Source organism: Pavona decussata, unplaced genomic scaffold (genome assembly GCF_977016875.1).
Source record: "Pavona decussata unplaced genomic scaffold, jaPavDecu1.1 SCAFFOLD_56, whole genome shotgun sequence".
Classification (NCBI taxonomy): domain Eukaryota; kingdom Metazoa; phylum Cnidaria; class Anthozoa; order Scleractinia; family Agariciidae; genus Pavona; species Pavona decussata.
Window position 1 is genome coordinate 122,071 of NW_028145478.1, and position 21,275 is coordinate 143,345.

The following is a 21,275-nucleotide window of genomic DNA, read 5'->3' on the forward strand; positions in this document are numbered from 1 at the left end:
TTCCTGCACCAATATTCAACAAAACTGCTGTATCTGTGACTTTGCTTTCAGCAAGCTAAAGACTGCTTTGGTTCACCAGGTAAATTCACAAAAACCGGATATTATTAAGTGTAAGCAGGTACTAAATTTAAACATAAATATAAAGTTGAGGTATAAAACTAATAAAGAGGACAAGGCCATATTGATGAAATTCCTAATGAGCTTTAATTTTTCATTTCCACTTTAAACATTCCATTCCCTATGAAGCCATTTCATAGAAGGCAAACATCTAAGGCAAACTGTGATGTTCAAATCTAATAAGTATGCTTCAATTTTTACAATAAAGTAACAAAAGTGTACTTGGTGGTCACCCTCTTTACATGTTTATGCTGCCTAATAATCTCAATACTTGCTTTTGTTTCAATTCGATTAGGAAAGAGCTTCTTCTTTCGTGGTTGTGGCTGGCCTTCTACCAAACCAAAGCCAGCATCGTTTGTTGAGGATAAAGCATGGATAACAACAGTCAACAAGCTAATGGACATCCTATTTGGCAAAGATTACCTTGGCTATCACTATGACCAAAGCAAGGTTTGCTTTGTCACTGTAGAAGACTCACCCGATTCTAATGGCAACCATGATGAATGGGAGGACGATTACTACCAAACCGTGAATTGTACTCCAATGTCTCCTCAATCACCCTCAGTGAAAAAAAAAGCAGGAAAGATAATGAGTGGCATGCAGACCAGAAGTGTTAACCTGCGAAAAGATGCCTTTTTCCTGCTTCCAAATCAAATTCCTGTCCACTGCCATCTGGAGTGAGGATGAGAAAGCAGCCTCAAAGTACCCAAAAAAATTCCATGCCCTGCAAGCAGCACACCAGAATCTCTAAAACCTGTTCAAAAACCACTCAAGTTTTGCATATCACAAACCAGTAGCAAATCTAATCCATGAGACAGAGGTTGTTCCTATTTTTAATGAATTTCAAAAGGACAATCCTTACTTGCTCAAGAGTCGCCCATCAGAACACACACTGATGATAGCACAAAAGATCATTAGCACATGCTCTTCCCAGGTTGATAGATGCAAACACCATACAGTTAGATGATAGTGATGGTCCAAGTGAAGTCAAAATTGGTACATTGAGAAATTTCAATACCAGTGGCATTGATGTCCTTTTGAGATATTGTTCCATTGCTAACATGCAACACAACTTTAAAGACGAAATGGCCTGGCTACATTTCAACACTGACAAGTTTACTCTCAGAGAAACTGAAATCAAATTCCTCTGCAGCTATTTCGAAAGTAGCCCCCATGCCCCACTGCGTGTTGTTTCTTCTCTTGATGGAATTTGTGTAGATTTTAAATCTTTTTCTACGTTGGCAGGAGAGCGCTACATTGACAACTTCATCATCAATTATTGCTTGAAGAAGTCACTAATTAATAAGCAGAAACAAACAAAGTTGTTCAATTCTGTGTTTGCCATCTGAAGCCTTGTCATGGTTGGCGAATCAAGATTTGGATCCATCAAAACCATCATTCAAAAGGACCTCCACCATCCAACTGAACTTAAACTTATCCTAATGCCACTACATATGCCAGACAAAGATCACTGGGGACTTGTCTGTGTTGGCCTACCAATGATGACTGTATGGTATGATGATGGTCTTAAACTTTCCCCACCAGGAGATCTCTGTAACTCACTGGTCAAGCTTCGAAGTAACATGTTCCCATCAGTTGATAACTTTGACTGCACGGTGTCCAATCATTTGTCCACACAACAGTATAGACACATGTGCATGCCCCAACAGAGACTTGATGGTAAGACAGCTGGTGGTGAAAGTTGTGGGATGGGTGTCATATTATTGGCTCATGATATCATCCTTGAAGAGAGAGTGCCTCCTAGTCAAATCATGTGGACTTTGAAGAATCCAACTACTATCGGAAGAAACTGATGCTGTATATACTCACATGATTCACCAGAAGCAAGCAGTCATAACCTCATGGGTAGAACATACCTGATGGTTACAATACGAACATCCACTAATCTAACAAAAAAAAAAAATTAATCTCGCCATTAACTATTTGTAACCGTGTGGGTAGCACATACCTGATGGTTACAATATCATCCACTAATCTAACAAAAAAATTAATCTTGCCATTAACTATTTGTAACTGCGTGGGTAGTACATACCTGATGATTACAATATCACCCACTAATCTAACAAAAAAATTAATCTTGCCATTAACTACTTGTAACGGGGTGGGTAGTCCATACCTGATGGTTACAATATCATCCACTAATCTAACAAAAAAATTAATCGTTCCATTAACTATGTGTAACCGCGTGGGTAGTACATATCTGATGGTTACAATATCATCCACTAATCTAGCCAAAAAAATAAATCTCGCCATTAACTATTTGTAACCACGTGGGTAGTACATACCTGATGGTTACAATATCATCAACTAACCTAGCCAAAAAAATAAATCTCACCATTAACTATGTGTAACCGCATGGGTAGTACATACCTGATGGTTACAACATCTTTCAATAATCATGCCATCAACTATTTTAACCTCATGGGCAGCGTATAGTATTAATTTCATAATGTATCATTGCCCCCTAGATATGGATCACTGTCATCACCAGAGAACTGATGGGTGAACTCCTACTACGGTAAGTATTAAACGTACAGTTACTTATAGTGTTTATGTCCATTCATGAAACACATTCATAAAAATACTGATGCCCCCAACATTTCCAGTGTTTTACCATCCCATGCCACATGAAAAGAAAGAATTTCTACATCATTCTACAGTTGTGAACAATAGTACCCTAGCCTTTGAGTGAATGCAAGGATGGAATTGTAAATAACACTGCAAATAGAACGTGATTAACATATAAAGGGCAGACCATTTGACTTTTGAGGTGTGTGGAGTTGGCCCAGTGTTCAGAAAAATAAATGTATCCTGCACACAGACTTGAAACAAATAAAAATTCTTGCATGGAGTTAAGCTTAGTAGTTCGATATTTGCACCCAAAAAATCAGAGGGAAAATCTATTTTAGTAGTAAGCTTGAAAAAAATTCTTGCCCAAACCAAACGAGCTGCACCCTAGTCCCTCTCCTCAAAAGTCAAATAGTCGGCTCCTAATATAAGAAAGCAGCTTATTGTATATAAACGCACTTGTACATTAAGTGTAAGTGTGCCAAATATCTTGTGACACCACAATAAGCTTTGAAATTAACTTTGTAGCCTTGATCCTCATGTGGTGGTCTCTTAGTAACTACCACCTCATCAATAGCTGCAGGGTATCAAAACAAACACTCATTTGCACTCAAAGTGGACCCAGCATGGACCCAACTCAGCTTTTTTAACTCAGCAGTCCCTCTGTCATAATAAATTTATTATTATCCAGTCCCAGTCTCCAGTTACTCTGCCCAGATTGGAGTCAAAGTTGTTTCGTAATTTTTGGTAGATCTCCTCAATTTTTCCCGTAAGGTGACAACAATTGCTATTTGGCCGTCCACGTAGTATACGAAGATTTTCTACCTTTGATGTGGAATGATGTCTGACGATTGTTTCATATCCCTGTGGTGCCCACGCCAGAGAAGCCTTGCATTGCACTCCTGCAGGGAAATCCTGTAGTGTCGGACATGAGAAGTTCAACATTGCAATCTACAGGTAACCAAACCAACGGCTCTTTTAAGAGCCACCAAGTTTAAAAAAAGCTATGACAGCACGATACAGAGTGATCACATGGTAATGGCTCTCAGCAATAAAGGGTTTTGACTTGTCTAATTCGCCAACACGTTTTGCTTGAAGATAAATTAATCTAGCAACTGTTCAAATTTGATTGAAATTAAACAAATCGCCCTCGTGTTGTAACTCTTAAAATTGTCCCCTTCAAGACAAAACATATAAAATAGTTTTTGAGAAAAGCGCTTAAAATAAATCTTCACTTCCTGTTCACTGCAAATTACAAACATCGCCCCCAAAGGGGAGTTGAACAGTGGGAGTGGGAGATAATTATATTTATAAATCAGTCAAACAAGCCGCCAAGCAAAAAATCACATACCGGCAAACGTTCAATTACTAACGGGTCCCTTTAATTCGAGCTCCATGAATTACTGATGACATGAAAGTTCCCAGGTGAAACATAGCATCCCCACTACTCAGAGGCAGAACCAGTACCAAAAGCTGCAATGGAAGCCAAGAAAGAACTAAAGTGACAATGTCGTGAACAAGAATCAGAGGCTGGCGAAGATGCAGAAGAGGCAAAGAAAAGGCGTAATACTTACCACAAAAACTTAACAAAAGCTCAAAAGAAAAGGCAAAATGAAAGAAAGAAGATTGAGGCTGCTGGAAATAGGGAAAGGAAAGAAGATAAAACTGTCATTATTAAAGCGGACAAAACAGAAGCATGCAAACCGCATAACGACAGCAGTGTTGACCACAGAGCGGACAGTAGGGATGCCAGCCAGCAAGATTTCTCAAGAGGAAAACGAATGGTTGCTGCACTCATAAGAACTGAGACAGTTAAAGGAAGAGACACTAAGGGCCTCAAAGCAACAACACAGGCAAGTAAAGCATCAGGAAAGGCGGGATACACAGCTCAGTCAAGTATCAGTGCCCTCAAAAAAAATCGAACCCTCTAATTTGAGGCAAGAGTTGGGAGCAAAGCCCATTGGAAGTGGTATCTTTGGCATGTGCTTCCTTGCAAAGTACCGTGGAATAAAAGTGGTACTTAAAGAGTACAAGAGTGCGGACAGTTCGACCAAAGGCAACAGCTACGAAAGGCGTAGGGAAGAGGCTGCCCATGAGGCTGAGGTCACCCTGGAGCTGGGTGATCATCCGGGAACACCCCTTTTATTTGGGGTTTTATCTCTGCAACAGCCAGTCAGCAGCGTGCTGAAATTTCACGGAAACGGAAGCGAAACCCTTACCCTCTTAAAAGCAGCAAAGAAAAGAAAAATAGCGAAAGAGGATCAGTGGAAGAAGATTTTTTTGTGATGTTGCGGATGCCCTGCAGCATATTCACAAATGCGGATACATACACAATGACCTGAAAAGCAATAATGTTGTCCTTGAGACAACTGAAAGTAGCCACCCGAAACCTGTAATCATCCAACTTGGAAAAAGTGTTCTGGCAGTAAAAGCGAAGAAGCCTAATGCAAAACCACTCTGTATGCGAGCACAATACAAGAACAGCTACATTGCACCAGAGTTAAGGTTACCCGGGACCTTCAGAGGTGTCTCGCGTTTAAGCGATGTAGCGCGTCCAGTTTAAACTGTAGACACCTAAACCCCTATATATATATATATATAGAGCTGACTATCAAACCATACAAAGAATTTTGAAATAAAATAAATTGTCGAATTTTTCACGACCTCTAATTGCGAGCGTCTGAATCACCTTTTCAAAGCTACTAGTCAAAGTGAATTTTGTTTTTTGCTAATTTAATTTGCTCCTCAGTTTCCGGACCCAAAGCGCTAAAAAAAAGGGTCTGCGTTTTGCCATATTCAATCGCAGTGAAAAGTTATAGAGCATTTTCAAAATAGGATGAAAAAAATGCTGAGTAATCGTACAAAAATCGCTCTCGGAGAAAAAATATTTCGAAAGAAAAAATTCGCAGACACGTTTTTGTTGTTTATATGTTAAACTAGCTACTGTCCAAATTTGAAGGCAAACGAACAAATTCCTTTTGAGTTTTAGCTCTTTGAAGTGGCTCCTCCAAGTGAAAAAAATTTATTCGAGAAAACAGCGCTAAACATTCGGCAATTCATTTTATTTCAAAATTCTTGGTTTAGTTGGATAGCCAGCTCTATAAGCTTTAATTTGATATAAGGGTTCCGGTATCTACAGTTTAATCCGGACGCGCTACATCGCTTGGACGCGATACACCTCTGAAGACACCTCTGAAGGTACCGAGTAACCTTAATCGACGGTATGTGTAAACCATCTGTTAAAACTGATATTTTTTCCTTTTGTTTCTTGATCAAGTTAGTGTATGGGTTTTTGAAGTTTAATCTCCTTCCAATTGTGTGAAATGCTCTAACGCAGCCTTCAGAAAGTCGACCCCAAATTGAAAGGCTGAAAGAGTCTTTAACGGAGTGACAATGTACGATGGGAAACAATTCTTGGTTTTCACATGACGTCACCAAATTCTTGAATGCAAAACAGGAAGCCTACAAAACTCTTACCTCCATTCAAGGAAAGATTACATAAGAATGTCTTCTCACAATTTTTAGCTCGATTTCATTCTTCCTTTTGAAAATAGAACAGTTTCCATTTCCGAGTTTTCATCCGCGTGACATCAAGAGGACGGCCGTAACAGAGCTGTTCCTTATCTTAAAAATGACTCTTCGGGTGATTTTCAGCATTCTAAACAATTTAAGTTTGAGTAGAAATATTCATTGTAACATTCCCAAATTCACAAGGGAAAACAAACCTCTTTTCTGGCAAAAGTTAACTCCAGATGTTTTTTCCTATTTCCGGTTGCCACGTTGGTGTCCCTCAACATGGCGTTTCCATACTAAGCTCTATAAATTTGTGCGAAACATTTTGTCAAATAACCCAAAGACGGAATACCACACAGATCTGACACTTGGACAAGTTTCTTATTTACTTATCACCTATAACATGTCCATTTCTTGGGTTCATTCATGGAATGGTTTCAATGTTTTTTTTTTTTCACGCACACAGGAATGGCGTGAAAGTAAAAACTGGCAATAAGCCGGAAACCAACTATTTCGATCTGACACAGTAAGAAAATTAATTCAGCCGGTAACAAGGTTGTGCCGTCTGGTATTTGTCGGATTATGGACATTTTAACAGTTAGAGTCACAGTTTTATCTAAACGAAGCAACAAGAACATAAATTTGTCAATATGCTGTAGTTTTGCTTTTCTTTCAAATTTTATTCAGGGTGGTAGGCTCCTCACGTGGCTTGATTTTATGACTGAACCGATATGCATCGGTGTAAGATATCGAAAATTGTGAGTTTCAGATGAATAAAGCCATCCGTATAAATGAAATTATTCCCAGTCAGTCTGTGCTTAAAGCCTCTTTCAGCTCTGTAATTGAAGGTCGAATCCTGGGAGGCTGTTTCAGGGCGTTTCCTACCATCCAGAGGAGAATGACATAAGGAATGACATATAGGGTGCAAGTCGCGCAGTGAATTCCTTTGAGCACGTACTTGCCCAAAGGGGGAAAATTAAATTTGTATTAATTCCACGTTATGGGGGAACTGGAACAAGTTCGGTTAGTAATACATGCTGAAATAATATTCATTCCTGTTTTATAATTTTGGGAATGTAAAGAACAAAGAGACACCAACAAATGCTGCATGATGAAACTAGCTCGACCTGACATCAATAGTAAATTAGATATAAGCGTAAGAGCATGACAAACGCTGCAATTATTTTGTTTTCTTTATGGATTTTTATGCACTGTATGTCTCTTTTGGTAATGCGGAACAAGAGTAAACAAATGTACAGTTATGTTCGTTTTTTGAATATTGTTCAGCTGTGATTCATACAGAATTTCCGAAGCGATAGCTTCCCATGTCTGGCACATGTTTTAGATGACAAAAGTCATAACCATCTGAATTGCATGACAGTGCGAATTTAAATACCTAAAAATGCAACAAGAACGAGATACGGTATCTAAAAAGGTCAAAGTTTACTGTTTTGAGTAATTTCACTCTCGGATTAATTTCAAATTTATAGATGTTATACAATTAGAGCCACTATCGAAACCAGATCTAACTAATCAGCAATAACCACCCTGAAACCCTTTCTTGCTCAAGGGCGATTTTCAAAGGGTTACGCTCTGTATTCATGATTTGCTACTAAACGAGTTTTTGAGTTACCATTCTCTCTTCAATGTAAGTCCATTTACACTGCTTTAGTGTTCTACCAGCTGTAAATATGTCATGCATTTACAACTAGCTTGACCCTACAATTAATGGAGGACAAGTAACATGGATAATCAAGCCACATTGCAAAATTATCTTAAAGTATATAAAAAGAATTATGATTATCATTTCCATCATTCTCTGGGACATGTTAAAATGTAGTATCTCAAGCGTATCTTACACAGCATTCATGATTTTAATTTTATAAAAAATATCTGTCAAACTGGCTAGTAGCTATTTACTATTCTTTTGTCCCTTTCCTTTATGCAATACCATTAATGTAGTGGAGCTTATAAATTCTTTCCTGAGACCTGATGTGAGGAGCAAGGGGGTAAAGATCGACCTGATCATGGTCCCTATGGAATTTCTTCCATTCGTTGCTTTTTGATTTGGGGCTAAATAAGCCATTTTCAGCACGGGAAGCACGGCATCCAACTCCCCTGAAGGAAACTTCAACGGCATCGTATTACAATCTATACGACATGGCCATCCTTGCGGTTTTGTTCAATTAGACATCAGTGCCGCTGAAACAAAGGGCCTATTTTCGCCACACCGAGGAGGTACATGCTCCCGTGTTAACTGGCGCCTTAAATGTACAACATATGATTGCCCTAGCCCGACAGCATGCATGCACTCGCTGGGGATCAACAAGTGCTCCCAACATCCAGAAACCCACCTCAAGGCGAGTACTTAAATTCGAAGAGGGTGAGTGGCCCCGCATTACAGGGTTCCAACTGATATGATGGTCCAATATTTTATTTTACAAGCGGACTTTGGACATTTATGTTTGAGATTCTTTGTGGAACACATCGATCTTGAAAATTAATTTGTCAAGATTGCAAGGGGTATCCAATCGAGCAAAGTCGAACTAAAAGCTGATCAAACTCAATCGATTGCATTCAGTAATCAAATAAAATAGAATGTCTTATTAGCTGTGAGATCGATTCCTGGCCGAACCAAATCAAACAAGATCGAAGTCCTAACCCAAATCGATTTTGTTCGGAACACATGGGGGAGTAATCACAATATCAGGTCATAATACAATCAGAAGTTTGGTTATCGAACGTTCAATTGAGTTCGTTTCTTGATTGTTTGGCAAACGGACGTTTGATTGAGTCCCGTAGACATTGCGAGTTCGATTGTGTTCAATTACCGAACCCAATTGAGCGATCAGTGTTGGATTGCTGAACGTTCCATAGGATAACCAAGGAGATACAAAACCTTTTTCATGAACTAACATTTTAACACACACACACGCACACTTTTTGTCTGCACTCTTATAGACAACAACAAAACCAATTTATTTGCATTCCCATTACCGATCAAAAAAATTTTGTACGCCGCCTGTTGCTGTGTTGACACACTTTTCAGCACTGGCAAATTTAAGGGCACCGTTTCCACTTGCTTATAGAACTTGATTTTACTATCCTCTAACTGGTGTCCTGTCTTGTTTGCATGCTTGCGTAAAGATCGTTGCGTGGCAAACTAGCGAAGGCAGTTTGAACATCTTGCTTTGAAAGCAGGCATACTTGCTTTTAAAAATGGAAGCCATGAAATCACAATTTACGTTAGTTATAACATGTTGAGTTAAACATTAAAGTAGGAAATGAATCTTACCAGAAATATTTTTGACCCAACAAATATTTCATTCTATCAAAAGAAATTCTCCAAACGAGTTGCAATATTTATGTTCAAAGTGATATTTAAACATTCCCTAAACACTTTCCAAATCGTAAAAAAAGCTGCAGTGAAACCACCATTTACAGCCGGAATCTTCTTTTCAAAGAAATACTCCGAAGGAGATGCAAGATTAACGGTGATTAAGATTATGGTGCAAACATTTTTTACTTCCGACAAGGGCTTACCAAAAACTCAGAAAAAAACAAAACAAAAAAGGGTGTCATTTGTGGTTCACTCTTTCGGTTTTGAGGTTCACAGGCTATAAAGCTGCACTACGTGATCTCAATTTTCTTAATTGATTTAATGAAAGTTCAGAGAGTAAATCTTCATTGGGACGTATACAAAACATGGACCCAGGTCCATGGACCACCCATGTGGACCCGGTCCATGGACCACCTCGTGGACCCGGTCCATGGACTACCTCGTGGACCCGGTCCATGGACCATCCCTGTGGACTGGGTCCATGGACCCAGCCCCTGTCGAACCACCAAAGACCCCCCTTCGATTCTTTACGAACACGTGGAAATGGCGGAAGGTGAGATAAACTGCCACTATGTTTATTTTGAATTTTTGAATATGCTCCTTTGCGAATCTGTTCTTAATTCAAATCTATTTGAGGTCACGATTAATTTTACTTGTATTTATTTTTCTATAGATATGTATGGAGACTTGTCGAGCTCTGATTCAGACAGGTACGAATTAGTTTGGTAAATAATGTTTGTTACGCTTTCGCTGCATGTTGCTTGTTCTGGTGTTCGATTAACGAAGAGGACAGTCAGAATCAAGATTTGATGTTTTTTTTGTTCTTTTAGTGTGGGGGTGTACGAGAAGGATCAGGACAAAACAACCGAGTAAGTAAAACCAAAAATTTACATGTAGCATAAAAATAGATTTCATGCGGCAAACGAAGCGTGAAATATAAGCTTAAAGTTTGTATGGGAATTCACGGTTTACCGTGCCAAATGATTTATGTAACATTCAATTTCTGCAATATCTGTTAATTCGAAACTGAAGTTACCGAACATTATAATTACTCTTCTTTTTCTGAAATTTGAAGGATGTAGCCAATGTACGAAACCTTAAATCGTACTTTAGTTTTCCATATATTTGTGCTGGACGGCGCTGATGTCTACGGGAAAACTCAGACGAATGTCTGAAAAAAATGAAAAATCAACTACAAGTTCCCCATCACGGGCGCGAACCTCCAATTTTATCAGGAAAATAATCTACATGACATCTTAAATTTACAATTCATAAATAAGCCAGAAACTTAATTTTCCGGAAGTTATTTGGTATTGAAATCCCCCAATTTTCCAAATAGAGTATTATACGCTACGTTTGCCCCATTGTCATAAGTTGGATCATACCGCGAAAAGGTGATGCGATGCCATGAATATAAAAAGATTTGAGGCGTCGTTCTGAGGCCACAGTTTTTTACTTTTGATTCAATCTTCAAGATTAATGCGCCCCAAATTCAAAATGTTCTTGCCCACAATTGACCCGTACAGTCAAATTTCCTTGAGGAAATTGTGATGGGGATGAGGATTTTGGAATGACATCTGCACCTCCCTCCAAGTGGACACCATGATCTATTAAAGCACACAAACCCTCCCCAGCACACCTCACTCCACAAGTGAATGGAAAACTGAAACAACCCTCAAATTTAATCATGCATGTTATCTCAAATATATAATTTACAAATACCATGGAACACAGCTGCGTTTTCTCTAGAGTGAGAAGCGAAAAACAGTCCGGGGAGGGGGTATGCTCCACTGTAAAAATTTAATGTTTGGCCCTTCTAAAATGTCAGGAAATGCATCTTAAACAGCCATGTGCGATTTATGTACTTACTATAAATAGCACAGATTTCTAGCATGAATAAATTGTTTATTATACGACAATGTTCTTTCCCAAAATAATAATAATAATAATAATAATAATAATAATAATAATAATAATAATAACAATAATAATAACAATAATAATAATAATAATAATAATAATAATAATAATAATAATAATAATAATAATTATAATAATAATAACAATAACAGCTTGGGGTTATTTCTAGTGTCTTGCATAGCGCGCGATCAGGGGGACTAAGACGAGTGTAATACGACCTCATGTTTGCACTCATTTTGGTGCGTATTCGCACTCTAAAATGCTATCTCGTATAATAAATGTAGTTATCCACCATTGTTAAAGTCAAATATCACCAGTGCTCATGACGATTTCACTTCTGCTCTGTTTGTAAGCTTTAAGTTTTAGTCAAAAATGTTGTAGCCTCTCAGCATAAAAAGATCGCGGGAGAAATCTTGGTCAAGACTATTTATATCAACATGTAATGACATCTATGCCCATCACGGGGAGTGCGAGGGTAATAATTCTAAAGATTTTATTGCTATTGCAGTCAAAAAACACTTCAACGTGTATCATTGTATAATTAACATGCTCATGTTGACCTGTTAGGATTGCTTCAGAGGTTCAAGTTCTCCATGATGACATAATAGAGGTGAAGTATTCATTACATAATATCCAAATATTAATTGGTCACTCTGAAGCTTTTGACTTAGTGAACAGTACAGAGAGGCTCATTATACTGTTTGCGCATTATTTTTTAGGTAATTTTGTTCACTGTTTCAGTCACATATACAATTTATATATTAAAGCACCTGTTAACAGGCTAACTAATGTTTTGATTGGCCGATTACATTTAAAAACTGGCACTAGAAAATGCATTCGTTTTAATTTTCCTTGCCTACAATGATCTACGTGACAAAAACAATACTGGATAGAGAGCAAGTGGGAAAACTGTAGGAAACAATAATACGGAGAGACATACGACTCACCCGATATAACACACAGTTGCAAATATACCTGTGGAAAGGCATCGCTATAGTGTTATAATTTGTCTTTCTTAAACGATGGAATCGGCATTCAAAGGACCCTAAATGATTGCTAATAATGATTTATATCTCTAGGTAGTATCAAACAGTGGAGACGAAGAAACAGTAGATATTCCTATGTCACCACTTTCAGACACTGGGAGTGAAGAAAAATTAGACGTGTCTATGTCACCCCTTAAGGACAAGCAAGATATCAGCTTCTTCAATGGCAATTCTCGGTGCAAAAAGTTGAATCTGGATTCAAATGAAAACCTTAATGTAGTTCCTATTCTGATGAATGGCAGGGACACCCCAAATTTAATAAGTACCAGAGTGCCAAGTCGTTGCCAGGAAAATGCTTCATTCATTATTGACTTGGATGCTTTGGACAGTAGAGAGGACGTTTACTGTGATGACAACGGCGTCTGGTTGTCCACTGGTTGTAAGTCCAAACTATTTACAATCGAGAGAGGGCCTGGCAATAAAGTACTTAACCTGACAAAGGTCGCACATTGTGAGGATCCTGGTTCCGCCGATGTTACAGTTTGCAGACGTACATACCGTTGCAAGTCCTGCCCAACATACCACAGGACCATAGTTAGCGTCGAGTATGGTAAGGAAATCCAGCAGTGGTTTCCTTTAGTGCTATTAACATACTACTACGATGGGCGCCAAATGAAGTTTGAAGTGCAATCTCATGGACATAGGAAGAAAAATAAGCTGGCACACGTTAGGACGAAGAAGAGCACCAAAGATTTGATGACGGAAAATCTCAAACAGCAGGGCACAAAGAGGGCTCTTTTTCAAACAGTGAAACAAGCAGGTGGAGTTTGTGGAGCTGAGAGTCAAGGTTCACTGCCAAGGAATGTGCGACAAGCCATCCATTTAAAGAATAAAGAAAGCAGAAAAGTCCCTTCAGCATCAAAAGATCCTTTAGCGTCAGTTTTAGAACTGCAGAAGAGCACGTTTCCAGGTTTCATTCGTGATGTTACTTGCAATGACTTACCAACTGTCACACTGTTCACGGACCGACAGATGGATAACTTGATTAAGTTCTGCTGCCATTCCAGACCAGGTTGGGTGTCTGAGTTAGGAGTGGACGTAACATTTCAGCTTGGTCCGTTCTACCTTCTAGTTACAACCTTTAGAAACACATTGCTTGAAGCTAAACGATCATCCAATGCCCCTGCATTTCCCGGTCCTATGATGATATGTATGACGAAAGAGGAATGTACATATCTTTCCTTTGTTCATCGCCTTTTGCGAGAAGTTCCTGGACTGTCCAGTTATTTATACGCAACAGGAACAGATGACGAGACTGGCTTACGAAATGCCCTTGCAGCTGGCTTTCATGGAGCTCACCCTCTTCTATGCTACATACACAGTGAACGCAATGTAAAAGAAAAAGCCCGCCAGCTTGGTTTGTCGCAGCACGTCACAAGTCGAATCTGCAAAGATGTTTATGTCAAGTCCGGACTAATCTGGTCAGATTCCTATGAGGAGTTTAACACACGACTGCAAAGTGTTCGTGAGGAATGGGATGCCATGGAAACGTCGGAAAGGGTGGGCTCACCAAAGTTTTCGGAATACTTCGATCGAAACAAAGTTGGAGATATCCAAAACTGTACAGCAAAATATGTGATGAAAGGTCTTGGACTTGGTGAAGAGCCTTACCACCAAAATGTACCGGAATCAATGAACGAGATGATGAAGTCCTGGACCTCATTTGTCCCCCAAGAAATGGATTCCTTCATAATTTCTTTGTTTGATTTTGTAGAGTCGTTTGATTATGAAGAGGAAATGGCCTGGTTTGGGATGTCAGAGAAGTGGCAAGTGAAAGACGATTATCGTCGCTACATGCCCACAATCCAGTATGCTGGTATGTCTCCGGATGAACGCACGAAGGAAATGAAGAGAATTCGAAATGTACGACCTGATAGCAAGGCGTACAAGGCATGCCGTGATTTCAAGTTTACTGCTAACTCCAAGCAATCAACTAGTGGTAACACTTCCCATTTGTCATCAATTGCAACCACTGTGAACACTGAGCCAACTCTAAGTAGCCTTTTACCGCACTTTTCTAAGGAGGAGGCATCGTCGATGGTGGAGAAAGCGAAAGTCATCATTCATAACGATGCAATTCGTAAAGGCTTCCAATCTGGAACCTTCCTGGTGGATAGTGGCTCCCAGCTTCCACACAGAGTTTCATGCCTGAAGAGTGGCAAGGTCTCTTGCCCTTGCACACATTACACACGAAACAACATGTGCCAGCACTCGGTGGCAGTGGCAATCCACACAAATTGCTTTGAGAAGATGGTATCACAGTATTCTGGAAGAAACCTCACTAGAGTTGCTACCTCAACCGCCCCAAAGAACGTGGGATCCAAAGCACCACCTTCCAGAAAACGCAAGGCTTCAGTGGATACTCCTCCCTCAGAGATCAGAAATGCTGAACACGATGAGCAGCAGTTAACATCCGAAGCAGTAAATGATACGACCATTGTGATCAGGAAAGCGCCAAAGCCCAGCGTCCCTCCTCCAACTGCCCCTCTAGTCCTCAAGGAAATCACTGGTGGAATTAGAAAATGCGCTGGTTGCTGCAAACCCCTAGCCACGAGTATACCTGGCTATAACGCTGAACAGGACCAAACTTTGTGCTTCGGACGATTTGAGGCTTACAGTTACTGGAACAAAACCGATGGTTCCTACAAAGTAGCTACTTCTACCCGCCATTATCACTTGAATCCTGTCTGTACAAAGGTCCAGGATGCAGTAGTTAAGATCGACTTGGGTAGTGTGGTACCTGACGTCCATCTTCGTGCATTGATCGCAGAAAGATTTAACTACCATTTGCCTTGATCTTTAACGCTGAAAAGGAACAATATATGGATGCACCCAGCGTTATTGTACGCAATCACATTTATTCAATTAGAATCGCGTTCATTAAGTTTCTTTGAAGTATTGCTATACATTCTTTAGGCCGGTATGATTATGAATTCACACTGGGAAGAATTCAAAAATGCCTACACAGTGCCTACAGTCAGTAAATCCACAAGAAGCGTGCCCAAAATTTGACTAGAAGCGAATCAAAAGGAAAGAAAACATTAGGCAGTTTCAAGCATGTTGGTAGTTTCAGAATAAAATAATAATTCCTTTACTTCAATCATTTCTTGTAAGAGAACTAGTCAGATGAACGAAGTTCGACAACTATACTACAGGCTTCATTTATACTTGCAGTGGTCAGCGTTAATAGTGATAAATCCGGAATCACAGTGTTTCTACACTTCGGTTAAAGTGTCATTTTACCGATAGTCAGTATTGTATCCAAGTGGTGACAGAGCTAGATGAAGAGCTGATTAATTCAGTTTAACCGAATAGCCATCTATGTCAGTGCATGTACAGCTGTTTCAATAAGTACATATGTAGGTGGTCGGATATAAAGACTCAAGCCCAAGGTGGTATGGGTAGTTGCAGAAGCCCATTACTAGAAGTACATAATTATGGAATTCTGGTAGTTGGAAATCCATCTAATTTTCACGGTTTTCAGAGCGATAGGATGTGAGGAAATGCCATAGTTTAAACCAAAAATTGACGTTAGAAAGAGCAGCAGCTACTCCAAGCTGCTACTGTCAGTAAAAAGAAAAGAATGTGACTTTGTTAAGATTTGCTTTTAGAACTTTCATTTGGACTGGATCAACCATTTAATGTTGACATTGATTATTCAGTGGTTTATATTTTCAAGTATGTTATTATTTTAATAAGCTTTGTTGATATTACTGAGTTCGTTAGTCGATCGTTTTTAAGATTAATTTTCGTGTTATCAGGTAATGTTCTCTTAAAATTCAATTACTGATAGACTTTTGTACAGTATGCTTTACTTTCCTCGCTAAACTACATAAAAACATGGCTTGGCAACTATTCCGATGTAAAACAGCTAAACCTCTTCTCAGTCTTTTGTGGGGTCCTCGGTAACTGGTCGAGAAAACTGAAACTCAGTTTTGATTTCTATGAAACGGTTTACATGTAAGTGACATGAAAAACGTCACTAAAATGCAAGTATTATTCTTACTTTTCGGCTTTACATAAATGCTCGAGCATAATGTACAAAAAGCCAATTGATGAGCATCTCAGTTTCAGTTCATGTAATAAATTGCATGTATTTAATAATGTATTTAATAATTATAATTTTTTAAGTGAGTCAGCAAGTGGACCGACTACAAGTAATAATAAATTTACCCATGTTCAGGTTGAACGTAACGAATAATTACTGAACTTCGGCAACTACATACGTTGTTGTTTACAGACTGCTATTCTCATGATCATCTCGCGCAGAGTTCTAATTTTAGTTCAATAGGATGGGGTTTTTCCCAAGGAGATTGGTTATGCAGAGTTGGCCCTCCACCCGATATCTCGAAATGTACACACTGCCCTTCGCGAGCACCTTTTACAACAGATCATAAACGAAACCAACCTTTTATCTTGTTCCTACTTCATGTGGTGGCACGTGTTTGTTTATACTCCACTAGGTTTCGTTTTATCCGTATTTCTTGACTGCACATGTAAAGTTTAGTTTAGTTTCGACAACGTACGTATGACTCCAAAAGAATAACAATGGTCTTCTGAATTCTACATCCCGTAATAAAAATACTTGGGACTTGGCCCAGTCTTTCTCGTTCTGCGTGCGCCTGGACGATTTGTTTAAAAAAGTGTACTCACCAGAAATCAGACCAGACTCAACGATTGCAAAGAAAACTAAATATGGATTGCGTATAAAACTCAATGGTGGTAAAAGCATAAAATCTCAATTACATAGAAAGTAGAAGGTGAATTACATATTGAACGCCATATTTAATCTGTATTTTATACTCAGTCCGCAGTCCATCCTTTATTATATTGACAGGTAAAATATGCCTTCGAAAATTTATTAGTGGTGATCCATGGACCGGGTCTACAAGGTGTGGTGGTCCATGGACCCAGTCCACAGGGGTGGTCCATGGACCGGGTCCACAAGGTGGTCCATGGACCGGGTCCACATGGGTGGTCCATGGACCTGGGTCCATGTTTTGTATACGTCCTCTTCATTGACGTGTGGTTTGGGCTCCCGTGGCTCTTTCACACTTTAGTTTCTGGTCTCCAGGAGAAAATATTCCAGGAATTTACCGTAACGTTCCAAATTCTTTGATGTGCCGCACAAAAATTTAGCTAATTGCGGCTCCTCGTGCCAATGATGCTTATTGGTAACTGACAGGATGTGCATCTCTTTGCAGCTGTTTTGTCAGTTTAAGGTGCAGTGGATTATTTGTTCTAAATTTGAAACAGACTGCTGATAATCACATACATATTTTTTCCAAAAAGGGTTAGGCTGAATTTTTCAGACCTTTGATAGGCTGAGGACACATTCCGTCGTCCCTAAGATTCTATCCCCATGTCATAATAAACATTATTTTGAATGATAACTGAACGAATGCCATGTACTTGCAATCTGCCACTCTTTTTGTGCGTAGAACAGCCGATCTGAAAGCTGTTGTGAATATAATCTGACTATTTGTACAATAGAAAAAGTGCCAGATTACAGGTTTGCCTTTGAATAGCAACCTTATAACTGAATACCATAAAATTCTAAAAATGGCGCCAGGACTTCTCTTTTTCAAATGACTAGTTCGAGGAGTTTGTCTTCGGAGGGACTTAGAAATAACTGTTGTTTTTTTTGCATTTCGAGTTTAGAGGGATTGTAAACGGAGGAGCTATTTTTAGAATTTTATGGTAGGTCACTTGAACAAATAGCTATCTGGCTTACAATAACAAAACATCCCACTGATTTTAGTACACGATTTAGGCTGTATTTACATGATACCGGACAAGGTCCACTGCTGTTTACATGGGGCCCACACGATTTTGGAATCATTCTGGATTGGTTCAGTGTAAACAGAAGCCCTATCCAAATCATACCAGAGCCACCTGGAACCGGTCACGTGTAAACATAGCCTTAGGAAAATGCCATGGTTGGTATTTTCAGTACTTATTCAGCTCTGAAGCCCATGTATACATTGTCAGGTGCTGGATACTAAGCACGAATTCTTTTGACTGCACAAGAAGGAATGACTCTTCTGTTACCCTTTCCAAGGTAGCTGTGCTCCCACAAAACAAACTGTCTATAACCAGCCTTTCCAAAGCTTGACATGCTGTAATCGAGGGGTTCCACCCTGATATCACACCTTGAACGAATTCCCAACTCCAATACATGACGATCAATGCAAAGATTATTGAACAGTTTATAGGATGTGGTGCATTCCCTTCTCTGACAGCACCAATTTTTGTCCAGGGTATGCATGCCAATGCAGTTGTGGCAAACACACCACCTTGGGCCATTGGTCGGTTTGGGTTCTGGTTCATGCTTGGGGTCCTCATTCTCAAGTAGCCTCCAGGCGTAATCCAGACTTCGTTGCTTTTGCTTTGTTTTACAAGCAGACTTGCATTTGCAGTACGTTCTGCTAGGCTGAGGCGGCTGAGACTACCGAGAAGGCTGAGGATCTGGTGAAGCTTCTTCTTCTTCGATCTGGCGACAAATGCGAACATCGAAATCAGTTCAAATGAAGGCTTTTAAGTCGACTAAACAGAACTTACCAGACTTCCGTAGTTGTTTACGCATGGAAGTGGTTGCTCACCCATCAAAATTTCAAGGCCTGGCATGACTTTCTGTTTACACGCGCTTTGCTTCCCGCTTAGGCCGCCATTTATGAAAACTCTGACTGTGGATCAAAACAATAACAGACGCGCGCGTTGCATCTTGGTCGTCAGAGGGTCTTTAATACAATCACAGAAACATGCTTGTTTGGTGTTGTACCTGTTTAAATTGTAAGTATCACTGTAATCCACTACACTTGTTGTTCAAAACATAAGGTTGAGCTAAAGGTTTCCTTAAGGGCCCATTAAAGTATCTCATTGCTAAGCTACCAGGTTGCCACGGAAGTGCAATTTCACTTGCGGTCAGCCAAAATTTTTCCACATGCTTTTTTCAGGGCTGGCCCGGCGTCGCCGATTCGAATCACGGGTACCTCTTTTTTTTACTTTGTTGCAACAAACACAAGAAAAACATTTTGTTTACATTTTTATTTATTAATTCTCTGCTTTACGGTTACAACATGTGAGTTGTGCCTTTAATTTTGAAATTGAGTGTTTTGCTTGAAAATGTCATCCACGTACGGACGTAAACAGAAAGCCGCAGCGATGGCTGCATGTCTATGGGGAAATCTTGAAAAGGTGACAGTACAAGATTTCCAGTGTCAGGTTGGGAATCGAAATCTCAAAGATGCGGAGACAAACTGCAAACTGCAAAGAAAACTCTCTGTCCCCGGCCTTTTTGACAGCTCTGAAACTCCCTGACGTCTTTTGCGATAAAACTGTGTGACCCTGTGAACCTGTGTCCGTGAACTGCCCTTCCGAACCTGAGAAACTCCACTTTTTAGATATAACAGATATAAACGAAGCTATGGAGGCCACTAAATTGCAACCACTCTCCCAAGACAGCATGGAGCAGCAGACGGTGAGCAAGGAGGCTTGTAAATTATCCTTGAAAGCAGTTTTAGCTCAAGAATTTCATTCTTACATCAAAAATGCTAACCACTTAATAGAAAACCTGACTTATAAAGGTGAGCTCAAAACTTGTGATGGACAACTTCTCCTTACAACATCAACCTCGCTTGAGAACCTAATTAACAGTAATTTAAGTAATCTACAACACTGTGACTGTGAAAAAGAAACTAAACTCGAATTTTGTTCTGTAATACAAAACACAGTTGAAGAGTTCAAGTTCGAGTGTAGTCGATGTGAGAAAAAAGTCAACTTGAAGAGTAGCATTCCTGTCATTAAAGCCACAACTCATCCAAGATCTGCAATACATTATCTTGTTGCTCTTTCATTCCTTGTCAATGGGCAATATTTCAAAGATTATCACAAAATTCTCGGGACTCTCGCTCTGGATCACGTCAGTTCCACTAAGTGGATACATATTATTGAATGGATTGCACCGTTTGTAAAAAGGATCGCCGACTGGAGCGTGCAAGAAGCAAGAACTGAAGTAGTTCGACGTGGAGATAAGTCATCATCACAGTTTGACGGCTTTTATCTGACTTGTGGCCACTTTTCGAATAACAGCTCAGCTACCGTCCACGATGCGAAGACTGGCAAAATTATTGGGTACTCACACCGAACAAAGAGTGGCCAAGGTGCTAACTGGGAAGAGACAAGTGGTGGAGCAGCCTGGCCAACAATGCTTAGGCACCAGGCCGCGAAAAAATAACTTTTCTCCTCAATAGATAATTGTAGTTACTGGATTTTAAAATAGTTCGAAAGGACATCATATTTTCTCAGAATTCAAGCATAAGTTTTGCGGCAAAATGAAAAACCAAAAAAATATGCGCAAAAGAGAGGTCAAAGTAGCACAATTTCCATTCTCATTTTTTTAAATTTTCATTATAAACCAAAACGCATGCTTAAATTTCTTCAAAACGGCTTTTGAATTGTTATTGTACAGAAAATGCGGAAAAAAGGCTTAAGCCATTTAGTTAAAATGCTTTTTCTGTTTCTGGTCACGTGACTTTGGGCATGGTCCGATGATGTCATGAACTGGACCATATTTGCCCCCTGTGGGTATTGCCCAAATTTGGTCCAATTGAAACAAACACGTGCAGAGTTATAGCAAATTGATTTTTTCCTAGCAACGGCATCAAAAGATACTTTAATGGACCCTCAAGGGAGATAGTTTATTTAACTCCTTCCAATCCCAAAGTGTCTCTTAATTAACAAGTAAAATC

At 39.5% G+C, this 21,275-nt stretch overlaps 2 protein-coding genes across 3 annotated transcripts in view; one reads left to right on the forward strand and one right to left on the reverse strand.

The window, feature by feature from the left end:
- Positions 1-9,995: 9,995 nt before the first annotated feature.
- Positions 9,996-15,321, forward strand: LOC146479995 (uncharacterized). Of its 2 annotated transcripts, XM_085110095.1 has the most exons (5): positions 10,002-10,112; positions 10,233-10,269; positions 10,390-10,428; positions 12,047-12,089; positions 12,559-15,321. In XM_085110095.1, exons 1-5 carry the CDS (start codon positions 10,103-10,105, stop codon positions 15,319-15,321), a joined length of 2,892 nt encoding a protein of 963 aa, XP_084966221.1. In that variant the 5' UTR covers positions 10,002-10,102. The 2 variants fall into 2 exon arrangements, with proteins under 2 accessions (XP_084966220.1, XP_084966221.1); XM_085110094.1 differs by having other exon boundaries at positions 9,996-10,269.
- Positions 15,322-17,543: 2,222 nt separating this feature from the next.
- LOC146479996 (uncharacterized) overlaps positions 17,544-21,275 on the reverse strand; it is a 74,688-nt gene continuing 70,956 nt past the window's right edge. Inside the window, exon 3 of the mRNA XM_085110096.1 lies at positions 17,544-19,018. Coding sequence (XP_084966222.1) covers positions 18,475-19,018 — 544 coding nt within the window. The 3' untranslated portion in view covers positions 17,544-18,474. The remainder of the gene's footprint in view (positions 19,019-21,275) is intronic.

Bases quoted from the DNA above. Each gene is read 5' to 3' on its own strand.
- LOC146479995 (XM_085110094.1), top strand. From the start codon at position 10,103: ATGGCGGAAGGTGAGATAAACTGCCACTATGTTTATTTTGAATTTTTG. The intron at 10,270-10,389 runs GTACGAATTAGT...TTGTTCTTTTAG, and splicing joins TCGAGCTCTGATTCAGACAG to TGTGGGGGTGTACGAGAAGG. The intron at 10,429-12,046 runs GTAAGTAAAACC...TTGACCTGTTAG, and splicing joins GATCAGGACAAAACAACCGA to GATTGCTTCAGAGGTTCAAG.